Source organism: Camelina sativa, chromosome 7 (genome assembly GCF_030686135.1).
Source record: "Camelina sativa cultivar CO46 ecotype springtype chromosome 7, ASM3068613v1".
NCBI lineage: Eukaryota > Viridiplantae > Streptophyta > Magnoliopsida > Brassicales > Brassicaceae > Camelina > Camelina sativa.
Window position 1 is genome coordinate 22,643,073 of NC_141886.1, and position 21,049 is coordinate 22,664,121.

The following is a 21,049-nucleotide window of genomic DNA, read 5'->3' on the forward strand; positions in this document are numbered from 1 at the left end:
CAACATTGTTTTGTATACTATATAATTTTAATAAGTTGGTTACAAATAGATTATACATTAATAATAGATTAATTAGTTACAAATAGGTTATACCAAAAATCTTAAAGAGAATATTTTAAACAATCAGATCATCTAACTTACCATATTAATTTTCTTTATTAAGTTATTCATCAAATAAAATCTTTTGATATCTAACTTAACATATTAATTTGTTAACTATCATTATACTTCACATTTTATTTTTAGATATGAGTCTATTTTGTGAAACAAATAAATTATTATATTATTTATTATAATTAAAAATAGTTTTATTTCCGAATATACCATAAGTTGAATTTTAAAAACAAATATAAATGCTTTAATCTATAAAATATTCAAGCTTTAGTAATATTATTCTTTAAATATAAAATCAATTGAATTAAAAATTTTACTGAGTAACGGGTCAAAATTTGAATATTTAAATTCAAATTAAAAAAATTATGTCTTATAATGACATTCAAGTCATGATGTAGAATATACATTGTTGAAATAACTTCACATATATAACCTAATACAACATATTAAAATTTTATTTTAAAATATAAAATATACAAAATTTAGTATAAAATAAAATTTAATCAGTGTTATAGCACGGATAATTATCTAGAATCATTAACAATATAAAACTTACAAAATAAGTGTCTTTTTTCAAGCCATCATATTTAACATATGATTTTATTGCATAATGTTTTATTCAATAAAACTTTTAAAAACAATCACATAAATTTTATTTTATATAAAAATTATAATATAAATAAAATAAATTTAAATTCGTGCTCTAGCAATCTAGTAAATTATTATATAGTCAAACATGCGCAAGACTTTTTCATTTAATAGGCACCCTATCATTGTTAGTTTTTGTCTTCATAAATAATTTCTGTTAGGTTGAGTTGAGTTGGCCTACACTATTGAGTTTTAAAGTCAGTCAATATAGTCAAATACAATATAGTTTTTTTTTCTGGTTGCTATTTCTATCATCTTTAGGAAGTTCAGTAAAACTTTACAACTTTAAGGATATAAACGTGTTTATATAATGTCACTTATATACTATATAGATTGTGAAAGTTGAAACCACGATACATTCTATAACTAAGAAAATGAATTGTAGAGTTTTCATTAAAGAATAGACTCAGTCTATCAAGCCGCCAGAGTCGATAAATTAATCTCGAGTAAAGATAGTAGAGCTCTATATAAGATTAGACCAAACTAAAAGAGCTTAGTGGGTAGTTAGACCAGCAGCAACTTAGGCACTACGACAATGATAATAGCTATACAAGGCTTTTGAGGGTACTGTGTACATAAATAAATACTACATTTGCAAAAAGGTGTATTTATAAAATATGCATAATCTTTGAATAAAATTTTCGATTTACCAACATTATCGAAATTAATCCACTTTTATTTGGGTTGATAATCGTACGTGGGATTCATATGCTAGATAAAGTCTAAGATTAAGAATGATAATAGCTAGATAAAGTATAACAATGTTATGTAACTATATAGTCGGTTTTAACCTAAAGTGTTTGAAGTGATATATTATGTTTTTTTTTAATGTAATGTTAAATTATATTCAAAAGCAAAAATACGGTTTTACAACTAGTACATCATTCTGTTAAAAGGCTTAAATAGAGTTTATATAAAAGAAATTCAAAATCTAGTGCAATATGCATGCATATCCTATTATTATTAATTTTTGGTGATGTGTGATGAATGTCCCATTATTATGTGTTTACGAACAAATTGTTTTCGTACCATTTACTTTTTTATATAAGTTTTTTTTGTTCCGGTATAAAATTAGATATGCCGTGATAATGTGATCATTAAGAAAAACATGAACCATCGAAAACCACTTCCTTAAACTCTAAAGCAAATAACATAATGATATAAGGATAAATGATATTTTTACATATTTACGTACGTATGTATAGAAGATTTATTTGAATATTAAAATTTGTAACTTAGTGATATCTATTAATATCGTTATTATATTATTATTCGGGTTCAAATCCGCATGTTACTAGTAATTATTTATCACATATCATAAACACATAAAAAAAAACACCAATGAAGTTAATTGTTGACTTGTAAACAGAATTTACGAGAGATGATGACATGTGACTGAATTTGATCGGAGCCTATATTCCACTAAATTCAAGAAAGATAGAGAGGTTATTTAAACAAAAGAAGAAGAATAATAAAAAAAAATAGGTTCGAGAGTAATAGAAATATAGAGAAATCGAGGTATGGCGGAGTCATAATCGGCCAACGCCGACCAAAGTCCAAAAAAGATAAATTAAAGATGAAAAAGTGTCCTTTGAACATCTCTTGTGTGCAGTGCAAATCTCGATGGATTGTTAAGATTGTTAAGATTTACCAGAGATTGTTAAGATTTAGATAAGCTTGGTGTACTAATAATACGGTATTATATACCAGTTAAGAGAAATTTTGTAATTAAGGTTTTTGTTTTTGGGATTTTGCTGAACTATATACTCTAAATATAAAAGGTTTGAATAAGTTCGAGTTGTAATACTATAGAGATGGTGAAAACTAGAGCTGTCAAAATATTGTCCAATTTGATTTTTGACAAATAACTGACTGTGTCTATTAACGATCGGTCCATTAACGACCATGCCCACTAATGCTCATATTTTTATGGGTTGTCTATGGGTTGTAAATACGGATGAGATGCAAATAATAAAGTGCAGAAAGTAAATAACACAAGAGTTTTGTTAACGAGGTTCGGTTTTTCCTACTTCCCGGGACCACGTCTAGATTTCGATTCCACTAGAACAAGAAATCAAATACAACCTATTCACAAACGCATAAATCAAGCACAACCCTCTTGATTTACCGCTTCGTTCTATAACATGAAATCTTAAGGATAATTCTCTACCCTTAACTAGACTAACACCAAGCCTAGATTTAAACCAAGATAACCTAACCTTGGGCTAAAATCTCCCTGAGCCTAGACTTCAGATCTTCAACTCTCTTGAGCAACCTTCACACACACGTCACACCGACGAACAAATAAGCTTGAACAACACAAGCACCAAACCGCGAAACTAAGCCGCACACAAACAGAAAGCTCTCTAGGGTTCTAACCTTTATGCCTCAGCTCTCTTACTTCTCTATGACGTGCCCAACACCACATTATATACATATCAAGACTTCCTAATCAGCATAGGAGAAGATTTCCAAATTTCATAAGAAAAAGCCTTTTTCCTTTTTGCTATTTTCCTTATCCTTGTAAAACTCCAATTTAATTAACCAAAGAAATAGTAGTTTTCCTCTTAAATTTATTCTCAAAGCGTCCTTCAATATTGCCTTCTCAAACCTTCTAGAAACTTCTCACGCACATAAAACAACAGCAATCTTGTATCACGTCTTGAATCACACAGACACTAGTTCAGACAAACCAATACATCTTCATTCACCCCCTTTTTGATTATGCTTGTGAACTCATCAGTTCAAACACTTAAACACCATCACCAAACACATCTTCATTCTCCCCCTGAATGAGTCACAACATGGTCAAAAACTAATTGGAAAATTCTCCCCGCTTTACAATACGCGGTTGATAACCTAGTACACCACCTCCATAGAACTCATCTTTTCTAACCGATATCTTGTTGCGCCTTAGACCTCCATAGTTAGCCTCTTGAATAAACCTGAAACAATTCCTCCTAAGATGTCCTTGAACTCCACAATGATAACATGTAGGACCACAAAACCTTACATCAAAAGCATTCTCCATGCGGCTCCTCTCTCTCAACAATCTGAAACATCTTGGCCTAATATGCCCAACAACACCACAATGATGAAAACAGGTCGAAAAACGTTTCTAGGTGCATTCTGCTCTTTCACAAAAACAGTCTCTGAAGCAGCCTTTGAAGCAGTTTTGGAAGTAGTCTTTGAAGCATACGTGATTTTTCCACTTGAAACAAACACCGGATCCGATTTTGAAATTTTTCCTTCATATCCAAGGCCACACTTATCTGTCTTGCCAATATTCAAAATATGATCCAACTTTTTTGTACCATTATTAAGCATCCTCAAATTCTTTTGAGTTTCTTCAAGTTGCACTTTAGCTTGTATAGCTTCTTCTCCCTTCTCTGTTGCATATATCTCTGCTTCAACGACTTTAGCCTCTAACTCGAGCATCTCCTTAATCAAAACTGAATTTTCTTCAACCCTTAAGCCAATGTGCATACAACTTCTCATAACTCTTACCAAGTTCTTCATAACTTATATCCTCTCCATCACTATCACTATCAGATTCATGTTCAGAGGCAGTTGTAGGTTTTGCTGCAAATTCAGAAGCTGTTGCAGACACTATTGCAGACGCTGATTCAGAACTTTCTTCAAAAGTTGTAAACGCCACAAAATTCTTCAGATCTTCTTCTTCATCTGAATCAGTTTCAGAATCACTAGTAACAACATTCATAGCCTTCTTCTTATGCTTTTGTAGATTGGCACAATCAGACCGTACATGACTGTATCCTTTGCATTCAAAAAATTGAACATTCTTTGATAAAGTGTTCACATCTTCACCCATTCTACTTTTCTTCTCTTCGCCCTTACGCTTCAGAAATTTAGCAAATTGTCTTGATAACATAGCCATTGAATCTTCAAAAGATGATACCTTAAGAGCTACTCCAATGTCAACTTCCTTCTTTATTGCTTCCTTAACTTGATCATCTTTCTTCTTTACTCCTTCAGCTTCATATGCTTTGCTTAATTCAAAAGCTTTAAGAATCCCAACAAACTCATCAAAAGCCATCTCATCTAAATTATGAGCTTCTTCAACTACATAAATTTTTGACTCAAATTTTGCTGGCAACGATCGCTTCAGCTTCTTCACAAGCTTTTTGTCTTTGTACGGCTTTCCAAGAGCAAAAACCTCATTAGATATATCACATAACTTAGCACTGAACTCAGCCACAGATTCTTTTTCTTCCATCCTTAGATTCTCAAATTGTGATGCCAACATATCCAGCTTTGTTCTCTTAACACTTGAAGTACCCTCAAACATATTCTCCAATGACTTCCACACTTTTTGAGCTGATACACATTGAGAAATCAACTTGAAGTGACTTGAATCAATAGCATTGTAAATCGCAGTCTTGGTTGTAGAATTACAACTTGATAGCTTTTTCTCTGCAGTAGTCCACTTATCTCTTGGCTTAAGACACTCAACTCCTTTATCATCCACGAATTTAGGGGGCTCCCAACCAAGCTCAATCGAATTCCAATAATCTTCATCAAGGTTACTAATAAACGCTTGCATATGAACCTTCCAATACCCGTAATTTGTTGAATCAAGCAACGGTGGTCTTGACATAGATGTGCCTTCTCTGTATGAAGTCATCACAACTGATCCAAAGCTCTGTCTTACTTCCTGAACTACCCTCACCCTTGATCTACTCGAAACTAGACTAAATATCTATCGAGAACCCGCTCTGATACCACTTGTAAATGCGGATGAGGTGCAAATAATAAAGTGCAGAAAGTAAATAACACAAGAGCTTTGTTAACGAGGTTCGGTTTTTCCTACTCCCCGGGACCACGTCCAGATTTCGATTCCACTAGAACAAGAAAGCAAATACAACCTATTCACAAACGCGTAAATCAAACACAACCCTCTTGATTCACCGCTCCGTTCTATAACATGAAATCTTAAGGATAATTCTCTACCCTTAACTAGACTAACACCAAGCCTAGATTTAAACTAAGATAACCTAACCTTGGGCAAAATCCTCCTGAGCCTAGACTTCAGATCTTCAACTCTCTTGAGCAACCTTCACACACACGTCACACCGACGAACAAAGAAGCTTGAACAACACAAGAACCAAACCGCGAAACTAAGCCGCAAACAAACAGAAAGCTCTCTAGGGTTCTAACCTTTATGCCTCAGCTCTCTTCCTTCTCTATGACGTGCCCAACACTACATTATATACATATCAAGACTTCCTAATCAACATAGGAGAAGATTTCCAAATTTCATAAGAAAAGCCTTTTTCCTTTTTGCTATTTTCCTTTTCCTTGTAAAACTCCAATTTAATTAACCAAAGAAATAGTAGTTTTCCTCTTCAATTTATCCTCAAAGCGTCCTTCAATATTGTCTTCTCAAACCTTCTAGAAACTTCTCACGCACATAAAACAACAGCAATCTTGTATCACGTCTTGAATCACACAGACACTAGTTTAGACAAACCAATACATCTTCATGGGTGTCCATTGGACAACATATAACAAATTTTGTAAAATGAGAAAAAATAAAGCATAAACATAAATGTACCAAATCTAGAATGTTTCAAACACAATGATAAAAGCATAAACATGATAAACATCCAAAAGCAAACATGAACATCCAAAAGCATAAACATGATAAACATCCAAAAGTATAAACATGATAAACATCCAAAAGCATAAACATGAACATCCAAAAGCAAACATGAATATCCAAAAGCAAACATGAACATATAGAATGTTTCAAATACAATGACACAAAGGTTTCAAACTCCTTCTCCTTCTCCTTCTCCTTCTCCTTCTTTGCCTTCTTCGAATGGATCAACAATCTCTTCAAAACCTCTAAGCCAATTTCTAGCGCAAATTAGAGCTTGGACATTAGAAGGAAGGAGTGAACTCCGATACTTACTTAAAACTCGGCTTCCAATGTTGAATGATGATTCTGCAGCTACAGTCGTAATATGGATGCTAAGGATGTCACAAGCCATAGAAGACAGTTCTTGAAAATGGTTTGCATTGTCCTTCCAATAATAGGGAAAGATTGATAACTTGTATCAATCTCTGCAAGATGCCGAAGGGCTTCCTTATAGATGATTGCTCTTGAGAGCATAAGGTGAGTTGAGTTCCACCTAGTTGAAACATCTAAAAGTAGTTCACCCTTAGCTTCAATTCCCATTGTTTCCACACAGGTTTGAAAGGATTGTTTTCTAGTCTCATTCACCCTCACAAACTTAACACTATCTATGATTTTCTCTAGAGCATCATCAATCACATCCAAACCCTTTTGCACAATCAGATTCAAGATGTGTGCAGCACATCTCACATGAAATCTCACATGAAAGAACTCTCCACCACAAACCAAATTTTTCCTAAGCTGCCTCTTGAGAATTCCTTGCATATTGTCATTTGAGAAAGCATTATCAACCGTAATTGTGAACACTCTCTTTTCGATTCCCCATTCTTTTAGCAATGCCAACACCTTTGTAGCTATTCCAGCACCTGTATGTGGAGGAGGAAATGCACAAAATGACAGGATTTTTATCTTTAAATTCCATCCACTATAGATATAGTGTGCAGCCAAACACATGTATCCCTCTATTGTGATTGCCCTCCACAAATATGTTGTTAAACAAAACCTACCCGGAACTTCATCCAACATCTTTCTAAGCTTCAGTTTCTCTTTCTCATAGATCTTTAAGCAATCAGCAGCCGCAGTATTTCTTGACCAAAACTCGATGTTGGAATTTGCATACTGAAAAGCCTCCCTAATTCTTCTGTACTCAACGAAAGAGTAAGGCAAATCATGTTCTATGATTGCCAATCCTATTATCTCCCTAAACACCATCATATCTAACTTTCTATTTCCACATGAATGAGTGCTTCCTGGAGTCTTTGAGCATGATTGCATGTGACGCAAGAGAGGATTGGTGCCACTTCTACGAAGATCAAGGCAATAATTATGCTCACAACGGGTGCATCTAACATTACTCCTACCATCATCAAACTTATCTCCAACAATTTCAAAAGTTCTCCAACACCTTGACCTTTTACGTTTACTTGTAGACTTGCCAGTCCTGTTCTCAACCGTACTAGCTATTGAATCTGCTTCTACAGGTTCCTCTTCTACACGTTCTTCTTCATCCAGATTCATATCCTGCTCAAACATTAGCATCTCATCTCCACTCACATAATCATCTTCAAGGTTTAGTGTATCACCCATCTGAAATAACCAAAACCAAAGACTAATTAGAGATACTTAAACTGCTTAAATGATAAACAACCTAACCATAAGAGAATAAGAGAAACAAAAGCAGATGACGATAAACAACCTAACCATAAGAGAATAAGAGAAACAAAAGCAGTATGTATATTAAACAGAAGCAGTATGTCTACAAACATGTCGAGTGTCGACACTAGCTACTAGCTACTTTGTCTATGTATTAATAATAAGAGTTTCTTTGTCACGCGTAAGAAGTAACAGAGCACACACACAACTAGTACTAAAATCCAGCGTAAGAAGTAATCTTACTTTCTCTACCACCAATGAGCTTAACTTTAGATTTTAAGCAGGATTTTAAGCAAACACAATTTCAATCTAATACGGGGATACAACATGAGATTTTAAGCAAAACCAGTTTCAATCTAAGTAAAACAAACCCAGTTTCAATCTAAGAAGCAAACTCAGTTTCAATCTAAGTAAAGCAAACCCAGTTTCAATCTAATTCAAACAAACCCAGTTTCAATCTAATTTAAACAAACCCAGATAAAGAGAAGTTAAGTTAAATTGAAGAAAACAATCTTACCCAGAGCTTCGATTTCGAGGAGAAGAAGAGTTTCAAGGAGAAGAAGAGCTTCGATTTCTCTAGGAGAAGAAGAGCTTCGATTTCTCTAGGAGAAGAAAGCTTCGAAGAGAAAGCTTCGATTTGTGTTTTTTATTTTTTTCCCAAATCGATTTTGACCTAGGTATTATGGGCCGCCCAATGTCCACACTATCCATCCAATTTTGTCCGTGGGCAAAAGCGGATTAAGTCTATTTAGATCCATTCCAAATATGTGTTTGTCCATGACCCGTCCATAATGAATTGGACATGACAGACTATTAACATCCCGCCCATTTTAACAGCTCTAGTGAAAACTGAGCTTTAAATAGAGCTATTTAGAAAATGTGACAGTCAAAACTCCAAACCATAATTTAGTTTTTATATTGGACGCCCCTTTGTTATGGCTATATATGCTATCTTCAGTGTCATGCAAAATAACGTATTTTTAGCGATCGACAAAATTTAAACTTATACGCATTTTGGACATGTAATACTTAAATATTTTCTTACAACAAAGTAAACTCTTAACTTTATGCAGTATAAAATTTATAGAGATATTGTCTATACTGAAGACTTCAATCTTAAGAAAAACAATAAAATTACGTCAACGAAAGTGGACACCAAAAATACATATCTTTAGTTACTGTATGTACAGTGTTTGTGAATAACATCACTATACGTCACTCTTTATATTTTCCTAGTGAATTTGTTGCTATATGTGAAAAGTTTTAAATTCATGTTGTTATGTAATAAATCGGAATCTGGAACTCAGATAAATTATCGATCAATGATCAGTGTAAGAATATATTGTATAGCCCTCATTATCATTGCATTGAAATTTGTAGCTTCAATAATCTGAGTTCACCTATTTTCCAATGTATGATCATTCATTTTTTTTTTTGGTTAAAGATTTCATTTTCATGTCCTTCTCTAAAAGGTGTGTGTGAATTTCAGAAATGTTCCCCAAATTTTAATTAATATATATGTGGCACCAAAAAAAAAAATCAAACATATACAGTTGAGAATGACTCAACCCACTAGTTAACTAACTATTCATTTTATTTCTAGTAACTCAACATGGACTGATCATGGTCATCAATTCATCATTGTATATATAACAAAAGAAAATATATATACATTGTTCTGGTTTCATATGTCAATCAATACGTACGGTCCGAGTTGACTATGCTACAGGAAGAATAAAAAAACATTTCTTAACAAGTATCAATTAATGTGACGATGATATGTAGTATAAGATCATGTCTAGTGATATCACGTACCATATATACTTAGATCTGAATAACCACTCAACGACCTTTGACTATGAGGTGACTATTAAGGCAAACAGCTCCCCATGAATCGTCTTATTAACAAAAAATGACGAACCCTACCACGAGAATGTAATGTCAGTCTGATAAATTGTTGTAGGTTGGAAGGTGCATATTTTCCCTCCTTTCAGATTTCAATTTCTTGGCTTCAATTTCATTAATGGGTAATATAAATAAACATATACTGCATGATAAAAAATGTTCATGTAACTGTAAATGTGAATGCAAATATAAAATGTTTTAAATCTTGTCTACCTAAACAGAGAAACGAGTTGGTCTACCTAAATAATGAAGATAGTTTCTGCCGAAGATATTAATAAGCATCTTCTTTTTTTTTTTTTGTTCCACAATTAAAAAGTACCCCCATTGGTTGGATATATACATTGCAACTATCATTTGTTTCTACTTAAATATCTCGAGATGGAACTATATAATCATTATGGTAAACCGATCTTATCCCAACTTTTGTCTATAATATCTAAATGCAAAGCGCAAAACAAATATTAAGAGTATGAACACGTGTATAATTATAAGAAATTAGTAACTACGGCAGTGATTAAAAATGGGCCAATGATTTAACACTTTTATGGCATAATTGATAATTCAACCATTAAGGGACCAAAAATACTCTACTATATGACATATTGATACAAAAAGGAACGTGAAGAAAATCTCATGTTCTAACGATAAGGACTTCCACTACTCTTTTCCCACACGCTCCACACCACTGTTTCTCTTAATTTAATCTACCAATCTTAATCAAACTCCTAATTTAGAAATCAAAGATAATTAGATAAAACCAATCTTTACATACTTGACCGGAGAGAGATTTCACTCCGCCTCGACGGGTTTCGACTCTTCTTCCCTTTGTCGTATGGTTAATTTAAAGAACATAGTAGTAATATTTTTCACTAAAAATATAAAAGTTCATTTAAAATCTCTTAAATGCGTGAAAATGTTTCTCCTAAACCGACCAACAAAATGGTCCAAACTAACAAACCCACGGTTTCATTACTCAGGCCCATTAAGCTAATCACTAATGAATACACTCCAACGTCACCTTTATTATTTGAAAAAACAAAATACGGCCTTTCCCTTTCTCTCTTCACGAGTAATATGCAAACAAAACGTACAAATTTTATCTGTACGTACACTCATGCAACATCTTCACCTGCCACGTATTACGTAAATTACGTTATAGTATACCACTGCTTCTTTCTAACCTTCGCATTTTGCTATAGCGCATGTTAGTCACATACGCTAACAACTCAAAACGCAAACCATCCCCCCCGTCTCGATTCGTCAAACAGTCCCCGTTTCCTCGGGGCATAACGGAAACGGTAACCGTCTCTGTTTCATTTCCAACAACAAACACTTTTATTTATTTTTATTTAAAATTTTAAAATTAAAAAAAAAAAAAAAAAAAAAAACTGAGCTTGTTTATTTATACATCGATCCCAAACAAATGAATATGTTAAAAACCTTCTTCACTCTTCTCTGCTCTCCACACACACAACACAATATTTCAAAATTTCTCATTTCATTTCACACCTCTCTCTCTTCTTCTAGATCTCATCTTCTTTTCTTTTTTTTTTTTTGGTTATGGAGAGATCAGAATGAGAAGCCATAACCGTGTCGACGACGACAGTGTACTCATGTCTGTTTCCTTCTCTAACGATATGGATTTGTTCTGCGGAGAAGATTCCGGTGTGTTTTCCGGCGAATCATCCGAAGTTGATTACTCGTCGTCTTCCGAAGTTGATTCGATCGCTTGTTTTATCGAAGGCGAGCGTCACTTTGTTCCAGGACATGATTACCTCTCTAGATTCCAATCTCGATCTCTCGATGCTTCCGCTAGAGAAGACTCCGTCGCTTGGATTCTCAAGGCGAGAGAGAGAGATAGCCTTTTCACTTTTTTTCCTTTTCTTTTACAAAACGTTTTCGTTATCCTTATCGCGGCGCCCGATCGAGTCGTTTACATGCAGAGTAGCTAAAATACGCAGTGAGGTGGTTTGATTTGACTCTGTGTGTGTCTACTGTTTGGTTACAGGTACAAGCGTATTATAAGTTTCAGCCTTTAACGGCGTACCTCGCCGTTAACTACATGGATAGGTTTTTATACGCTCGTCGATTACCGGTAAGTTTTTTTTTTTTAAACGTCAACGTTAAGTTAATTTGCTCTGTTTTTTATTCATATTGATATGACAAATAATAACCAAACAAAAAACGTCATTTTTTCACTTTTTTTTTTGTATGGATCAAATTTTTAATTGACTTTTCTTCAGAAAAAAAATGAAAACGATTGGAAGATGAAAAAAATAATTAGGGGAATATTTTTTTTTACTTAGAACACTAATTTAAACGTGAATGAGATATTTGGAATGTACGTAGTAAGTGATAAAACAGGAGCGGGGTGTTTTTTTTTTTTTTTTTTCTTTTTGTATTTTTATATTTAACATTGACGTTTACATAATAATAGTATACTTTTGCAGTAAACTTTCCACTTCATATATCGGCTTTATTGAAAACTTTATAATCATAGTGTTAATTAAAACGCTCCTCTACTACTATATAATATTTGAGTTCTTTCTGATGATTATTAGTAATCAGCTTTAATTTCTGTAAATATATATATATATATATATATAGGAAACGAGTGGTTGGCCAATGCAACTTTTAGCTGTGGCATGCTTGTCTTTAGCTGCTAAGATGGAGGAAGTTCTCGTTCCTTCTCTTTTTGATTTTCAGGTAAATTCTTATATATATTTTTCTTTCTTTAGTAATATGAATTTTTGCTCTGTTTTTAAGGTATATTTTAATTGATGTATATGTGTAATGTAGGTTGCAGGAGTGAAATATATATTTGAAGCGAAAACGATAAAGAGAATGGAACTTCTTGTTCTGAGTGTGTTAGATTGGAGACTAAGATCCGTTACACCCTTTGATTTCCTCAGCTTCTTTGCTTACAAGATCGATCCTTTGGGAACCTTTCTCGGGTTCTTTGTTTCCCATGCCACTCAGATCATACTCTCCAACATCAAAGGTAACGTGACCTATAATGTTGTATGATACGTGACATTGGGTTGGTTCTAACAAACGACAATGTTAAGTACAGAAGCGAGCTTTCTTGAGTATTGGCCATCGAGTATAGCCGCAGCTGCGATTCTATGCGTAGCCAACGAGCTCCCTTCTCTATCTTCTGTTGTGAATCCCCACGAGAGCCCTGAGACTTGGTGTGACGGATTGAGCAAAGTAGGAATATTGTTGTATCACATATTGGATGAAACAGGGGAAGTATCAAATTTGCCTAATGTATTTTTATTTGACTTTGCAGGAGAAGATTGTGAGATGCTATAGGTTGATGAAAGCGATGGCGATAGAGAATAACCGGTTAAACACACCAAAAGTGATAGCAAAGCTTCGAGTGAGTGTAAGGGCATCGTCGACGTTAACAAGGCCAAGTGATGAATCCTCTTTCTCATCATCTTCTTCTCCTTGCAAAAGGAGAAAACTAGGTGGCTATTCTTGGGTAGGTGATGAAAAATCAAACCTCTCTAATTAAAACGTGTGGGGGAGTAAAGAAACAAAACCTAGAAAGAAAGAAGAAACCTCTTATGGTCAAGTAGGGTATATTTTTTTTATAACAAGTACATAAATAATAAGGGAGTGATGGAGAGAAGATTCTAAGAAGTTAAAGTAAAAGTGTTAATATGGAAGAGTTGAAGTAATTTTAGAGTGTTTCCATCCAAGGGGAAAGAATAAGAGTTAATGAAATAGTTTTGGCTACAACTTTTATGGAAAGGGTAAGTAAATTGGGTTTTGGGGGGGTTGGTTGGTTGGTTGGTTGGTTGGATGGGAGAGACAAAGCTCATCATTAATGGCATTTGCAGATTCCCAAGAAAAGCAAATGAGTGAGTGTAGACCACACGTGTGAGAGAAGAAAATGATCATGTGAGTGAGTGTGTGTGTGCGTGTGAGATAGAGGGAGCATTTGCATTAGAGTCCGTCGCAGAACATGTACTGATGGATAAGACAGGGGGGAGCGTTTGCAAAAGATTTTTGAGTGGAGAGCTCTTTGTCTTAATGGATCGCAGCAGTTTATGGACCCCCTCACCTCAGCTTCTCTCATCATCTAAAAAAAAAATGAAGTTGCGAGTATATATTTGTTTTTTTTTTTTTGCCTTGGATTTTAAGATTTTTGATTCCTTTGTGTGCGACTTCACGTGCCGGAGGCGTGTGTCTCACGTGTTTGTTTGTTTTTTTTTTCTCTTCAAATCTTTTATTTTTGACGGGAAATTTTGTGGTTTTGATGTTTGTACGTATTCCGTGGACTCCAAATGAGTTTTGCCACGATGCGTTTTCGTAACGTATGCATGCGTGTAAGGTTTCACGTGTGTATGTATGTGTTTTCTTTTAATTGTTTCTAAAAGATTAAATTATATATATAATTGTTTTCCATTATAACAATGGTCGTGGACAAGGTCAATAGACGTGAGAGAGAGGATAATACGAGTGGTGAGAATCTGATTTTTGGTGTGGCCTGTGGGGAGCACAAAAGCATGTGAACATGTGAGTTGTGGATCGAGTATATGTTTTATTATACGACGAACGTATAAAGACAAAAAGATAAAAATGTATTTCATTTTAAGACCAAAGAAAAAAATAATGTTTAGTGTAAAAAAAACAGCAGTAAAAAAAAAACAAAAGAAGTGGTTTCATGTCACGTAGATTAATTTCTTCCTTTGGTTTTAGTAAAAAGAGGAACAAACATTTAATAGGGAGCAATGGAATACATGTGAGGTTGATCTGTCTTCATGTCAGAGAAAGTGGTCTCACACCACAAAACCATAACGTAGCTACACCGTTCTATCTCTCTCGAACCCCTCAAACATCAGCCCCTCAAGATACCCATATCTTTGACTATCCACATATACACATGTGCGCACACGATTCTACAAGTAAAAGGGGAATAAGAAGTGAAAGAAAATAAATAAAACATTCATGAAAGTGTGTTTTTTTTGTCTTATAACTAAACTAGTTAAGTAAAGTTTGTTTGAGTTTGTGCCGACAGAGGTGAACCCCACGTCGAGAAAAATGTCTTCATCCACTTAATTCTAATTAATTAGTTTAACATTGTATATAACGTGACTTATTTATTTTAAATCAACGAGACAACGACATTATATGATCGTTCTCCAATGAACTAATCACGCGTCTCATATATGCTTTACACTAAATCTCATTACTTCCTTACTTATCTATCGGATGTTACAACGTAATCTACTTTTTATATCTTCATGACGCTCCTCTTCTCTGTTTATATATATTATTTTAGTTTACATCACTTTTCCCATTTTTCAACCATACACTGATATTGACATACACTGTTACCAGATTTTGAAACTGTTGCACTCAAATGTACGTAAGGAAATGTGTTACTTGCTTTTTTACTCCCGTACTTGTCATCAGTATTTACTATTAGCTTTTCCTTTTCTTTTACAAAAAAGTTGGCATGATTTATAAAAAATTCATGACACATGAAATCAGTATTTGCATTCATTATAGCTTATAGAAAAATGGATTTATCAGTATCACATTACATACACATGTATGTGAGTATGTATTGTGTATATAGGCGCATGTCGATCATGTTGGTGTGAGTAGGAATAAAATCAGAAAGACTTCGCTTTATTCTCAACTAGTGTTAAAAGGTAAAGAATCCTAGGAGTAGGTTTTTCAAAATAACTTTGCGTACATACATATAAATATAACCAACCCGATCCTATTTCATATCTACCTATTTCGATAATGTCTTCATTATACTCTAAATTTATGTTAAAAGTTAAAACGTTATACTTATATGCGACTTAATTACCACTCCGAGTACTACTTAAAGTACGTAATAAGCTTTAAGCACATACAAAAGCATAGTTTTACACTTATTCTTAAAGCGAAGCAAAAGAAAGAAAAAAAAAGGGAATTAAGAGGGAATATATGCTAGAACATGTAGAAACAAAGTTTGTGAAGATATATTGGTGTTGTTACTAGTTATACAATACAAAAGAGATAATCAAGAAGCAATGAGTAAATCTGATACAACCAAGAGTATAGACATAGATTCATTGAACGTTGCAGTGAACAAGTCTAATACAAACACATGTTCAGACATAGAAGCAGTGAACAAGATGGAGCATGTGTAACCAGCTACAGACACAGACGCAATGATTCCTCATGAAGAGAATCAGAGAATACTAGCTCAGCCAAGACAACTCAATGTGAAGTCACATGGAATGAAGTGACATGTTGAACTTTGGAGTCTTATCGAGAAGATCCAAGAAGTGAGAGCTCAACCAGTCATGCTTTAAGCTCATGAGAACAAGTCTTCCATTAGCAGCTGTGTAAACCTGAAAGCACAACAGAGCATAAATATGTTTTAGCAGTTGAGTATACTTGAAGTGCAACAGAGATGAAAACAAAGCATACAACCTATAGTGGTTGTGTAGTGCAACAGAGCTGGAAACAAGGTAAACCTCGTGAAGAGGTTGTGTAGTGCAACGGAAAAGCGTCAAGTTGCAGCAAACAGTGGAACGGCTGTGTCAGAGAAGCATGCTTGTGTTAGGTACGACAGGAACAAAAGTATGGGTCAAGTTGACAAAAAGAGAACAAGCTTTTATCGAGAAGACAAGAGGAAGAAGCTTGTGGAACCTAGGGTTTGTGGAGAACTCTAAGAGGTATAAAAGGAAGAGGTGGTAACAAGGAGAAGCTTACGCACCCTAGACCTAAAATTGAGAAAAGCACACATGTTGTGTGTGGTGTTGTCCCACCAACAAGATAGAGAATCTGTTGGTGGTTTTTGTAGAGGTTCACACTTGTCGGAAAAGACAAAGAGTGGTGGTTCCTTTAGTTCATGTAGATTAGAGTGGTATGCACAAGTGTGTGTTAGATACTATTGGCAAATGTGACTTTTGCGTTCTAATTCTATTGAATGATTCTGGACTTGGTCTCGAGGATGTAGGTTATCTGAACCCTGTTAACAAATCTCTTATGTCGTCTCTTCACTATCCTTTCATCTATCTGTTAAGCATCACACACACAGATATGTCATACAAGTCTGTAGATCTAGCACGCATCTCATTATTTCAGTTTGCACATGAAATATATTCACAAACCAAGAAGATGCACTATATATTCATTAAAATAATCAAACTTTGGATGCTTGAAAAGTAGAAAGAAATATAAAAGTGATGAGACGATATTTTTAGGGAAGGGAATCATTAAAATAGAAAAAGTAAGAGAGAAGAAGAATACAATGGTGGCATGGCCCGACCCGTAGGGGCGTGAGAGAGTGAGTGAACTTAGTAGTTTCTCGAGGGAGCGTCTCTCATTTGTTGTTTACTTTAGAAAATTTTCGTGGGTTTGCTTTTTGTTGTTTATGGTCACAAACCAAGATTTAGTCACTGTTGCACTTTCATATCTCTAGTGGACAACAACGACGTCTCCTCCTTACCAAAGTCCTTTGTTTCATCATCAAAACACTCTTCACCTAATCCGACCTATTCATGTTATTTCAAGGATACTCGCACACACGTGTGAATCAAAAGCTCGAACTAGAGTTAGAAAATAGTTTTGATTCGTTTCGATTAATGTAAAGAGTGCATCGGGAAAAGGAGGATGAACGTGAGAGAAAGGAAATGAGAGCATAAAAAGAAAAGCAAATAGCATTGAGCACAGTGACTGAAAGCAATAAAGTAAGATTGTAAGTGAGAAAGTTTAAAGTTGAAAGCGAAAGGCATTTTTATTTTTCATGGGGCGAAAGCAAAAGCGGATTAGAGAGACGAAAGGTGGTTTTAGCTAAAGAAAGACAAAAAGGAATGTAACACTCTTTTAGATTTGACGTTAAAGAAGCTTGCGAATGTGACTCTGTAGGAGCCATATCAATACATTGAATCCACATCATAACTAAATTATTCATTCCTCTATTCACCATGCTTACTAAGACTCTATAAGGCATAGTTGTGATTGGGCTAGGATTTGGGAAAGGGCTAAAGAACCATTTGTAAAGTACATGGACTTGATTCTTGATCTGCAAGATTCACTTATCCCAAGTTTTAGCTAGTTCAGCCCATCCAAATTCCATTACAGCCTAATGTTTCTGATGAGTTTAAACAAAAGAAAATGTAAATGTTGACCTTTTTATCAGTGAGTCCGTCCCTAAATATGTATTGTTTTGGTTCAGATTTGATATATACAGAGGAAAACACTGACACTCTCTGTGTTCTTGTCTACACCACAATTCAATCTCTGCAACAACAAAAATCTCTAATCTTCTTACCCTGAAGCGAATTTACACATAGCATCAGGTCTAGGTACTTCTCGGGATAGTAGCGACTTACTCTTTTTACTGTGTTTCATTGAACAAATCCTTCAACAGCCCTCATTTGTCACCGAGTTGCATCTTCTTTCTCTCCTGCTTCAGCTGTGACACAAAACTATATTAATATCACATGAGATGAGAGCGCATATATTACATTTATTACTTTGGTAGTGACACTTACCACAGTCTTTACTCGATCATTGGCAGTACGGGTTCCTCCAAAGACAGAATCAGAATCATAAGGGCTACGAACCAACACGTCATCCATTACCAGAATGTTTTTGTTATCCCAACGTGCAGGAAGCCTGGGTAATGCAGCATCACATAACATTCAATCAAAATAAGTACATGTTGCAAAATCAATAGAATGATTATCAGCGTAAGCATACATCCATTTGTCACAACCAGTTCTTAACTGCTAAATGAAGAAACCTACACAACATAAGTAGCCTAAAACCATGTCACATTCATTATAAGCAAACTCACACAACGGTAGCAAAAACTACCTACTTACTTACTTGGAAATTATACTACATAATCACATTTTGTCATTTCAGAAGTGTCATGACAAGTAGTCCAACATAAGAAAATTCACTAGTAAAGACGTGTGATTTGATAGCTAAAACAACTGAAGCAAGGCTAAAGATAAAGTCGACTCACAGTAGAACAAATATATAGTCCCAAAAAGCTTGCATCTTCTGAACCACAAGCAATAAAAACGCAATGCCATGAAAAGAATGACAATTGACAACTCTAGTAAACATCTGAGATTTGATCCTGATTTACAGGCAGCAACAACTTAAGCAAGGCTTAAGACACATTCGACCTTAGAGCTAATATATAGTCTCAAAAAGCTTGCATTTCCTGGAAACCAAGATCAATACTAACACTAAATTGACTTCAGATTCAGAAATTAAAGAACTCACAGCTTGCTTCAGATCCAGACCTCGTTGCAAACAGAAGCAAAAGCTAATTAACAATCAAACAGTAGCAGTAAAACTGTAACTAATCCAGGCTAAACCAAGAACTTCTTCACACAAGAAATACTCTAAACCATAACAAGGTTCGATTGTATTCATCATCAACTCAATATAATGAACCAAAAAGATCCTTACGTCTTAGAAATCGCGTCAAAGATCATCTGCGCCTCTGCGGTAACACCAACACCAATTTTCTTGACGTCTCTGCATAACACATTATCAAAATCAGAGCAAAATTTCGAAACAATCATAGAGATTAACACAACAAAATTGCAACAAGTTATCACCTAATGCCATTAACTTCTTTCTCTATGAGTACATCAAGATTAGCCGAAGGCTTCTTAGCTAGCGGATCCTTAACTCTCCCCAGATCCTTCAGCTCGGTTATGTAATTCGCATTCACCATCCGTAAGGTCTTCGATTCGAGAGGTTTAGGCTTCGTTCCTTCTTGTAAATCCACTAAATCCGTCAAGGAAACCGCAAAATTCCAAACAAAAGATGATGAAATCAAGAAGAAGAAGTAGCAGAGATGAGAAAACTACGAGCTGCGAGTACTGATTTCGAAAAGAAAAAAAGGATATCGAAGATGGCGAAGTTGGGAACAGAATCATATGCCAAGACGATCCCATTGAACTCGTCTCCGGTGGTCAACTTGACAGCGTATACCTTCCCCGACGCGAATTTCTCGCCTTCTCTTCCACCGTCGTCTTTAGCCACCGTAGCTCTTGCTGATTTCATGGCGGCGAACAAACTCTCTCTCTCCGGCGGTTTCTAATATCGCGGTTTTTGAAATGTGACGGTTGAAAAATATCTTTGGCTTCACGTTAAATGGACAATAACAAACTATAACCGTAAACGGGCCTTTGCTTTTAACTTTATAAGCCCATAAAAACTGCACTGGGTCGTTACTATTTGAGCTATTACCGGGCCCTAATAGAACGAATGGCCCATTATTATTATTTTCCTAGCTAAAGTTAATTTTAGACCACTTTATTATTAATTGAGTTTTGTATACTAGTAGTGTATGTGTTTTTTTTTGGACGGAAGTGTATGTGTTTTTTTCTTCGTATCAAAATGAAAATTTCTATTATTCTCAAAAGATATTTTTATATTTCATTATTTTGGTAGAATTGAATTTTAGTTACTTAATAAGATGTTTATGCTAAATAAGTAAATATTATAAGATGGAGATGAAGTGGTCCATGTGGCATGAATTAAACTAATCATTGTTATTTTTCGTCAAAAGGGAAATGGGAAGCTGGTGAGCTAGTACATCACCATTATTAGGGCTGGGCAAAATAACCGATAACCAAATAACCGACCGAAACCGAACCGAAAAAAACTAAACCGAACCGAACCGAAATTCTTCAAATACCCGAATGGTTAGTAAAAATCTATATCCAAACTAACCGAAACCGAACCGAACCGAACCGACAATTAAATGGTTAACCGAAATATCCGAAAACCTAGAAGATATCAAATATTATATACTTAATATTATGCAAAACTATAAAATAAACTTAAAATATAAATTATTTCTAGATTCAAAACAATTAAATATTTTAAATAATCAATATATGTAAATGTTATTATTTTGAATTTACAAAGTTAAATACTATTTTGTAAAATTGAATCAATATTTTTCCCTTTTTTGTATTTTTGTTATTGTATATTTGGTTAATTTTGGTTATATTCGGTTAGTTTTGGTTATATTTGGTTTATTTGGTTAATGTTAATATAATTTATGTTAGTTATGG

General features: G+C 34.5%; 2 protein-coding genes and 1 pseudogene across 3 annotated transcripts; 1 reads left to right on the forward strand and 2 right to left on the reverse strand.

Annotated features, from left to right (window-relative positions):
• Positions 1-3,807: 3,807 nt before the first annotated feature.
• LOC147941590 (uncharacterized) lies at positions 3,808-5,029 on the reverse strand (annotated as a pseudogene).
• A 6,210-nt stretch (positions 5,030-11,239) lies between these two features.
• On the forward strand, positions 11,240-14,399 carry LOC147941591 (cyclin-D1-1-like). Of its 2 annotated transcripts, XM_087459146.1 has the most exons (7): positions 11,240-11,824; positions 11,989-12,075; positions 12,588-12,686; positions 12,780-12,981; positions 13,054-13,190; positions 13,273-13,467; positions 13,829-14,399. In XM_087459146.1, exons 1-7 carry the CDS (start codon positions 11,555-11,557, stop codon positions 13,847-13,849), a joined length of 1,011 nt encoding a protein of 336 aa, XP_087315272.1. In that variant the 5' UTR covers positions 11,240-11,554; the 3' UTR covers positions 13,850-14,399. The 2 variants fall into 2 exon arrangements, with proteins under 2 accessions (XP_087315272.1, XP_087315271.1); XM_087459145.1 differs by lacking the exon at positions 13,829-14,399 and having other exon boundaries at positions 11,418-11,824; positions 13,273-13,629.
• A 3,713-nt stretch (positions 14,400-18,112) lies between these two features.
• On the reverse strand, positions 18,113-20,093 carry LOC104701664 (uncharacterized). Its single transcript, XM_087456635.1, has 5 exons — positions 19,873-20,093; positions 19,580-19,741; positions 19,428-19,496; positions 18,494-18,617; positions 18,113-18,414 (listed from the first exon to the last, which is right to left on the reverse strand). Exons 1-5 carry the CDS (start codon positions 20,028-20,030, stop codon positions 18,373-18,375), a joined length of 555 nt encoding a protein of 184 aa, XP_087312761.1. The 5' UTR covers positions 20,031-20,093; the 3' UTR covers positions 18,113-18,372.
• Positions 20,094-21,049: the final 956 nt, after the last annotated feature.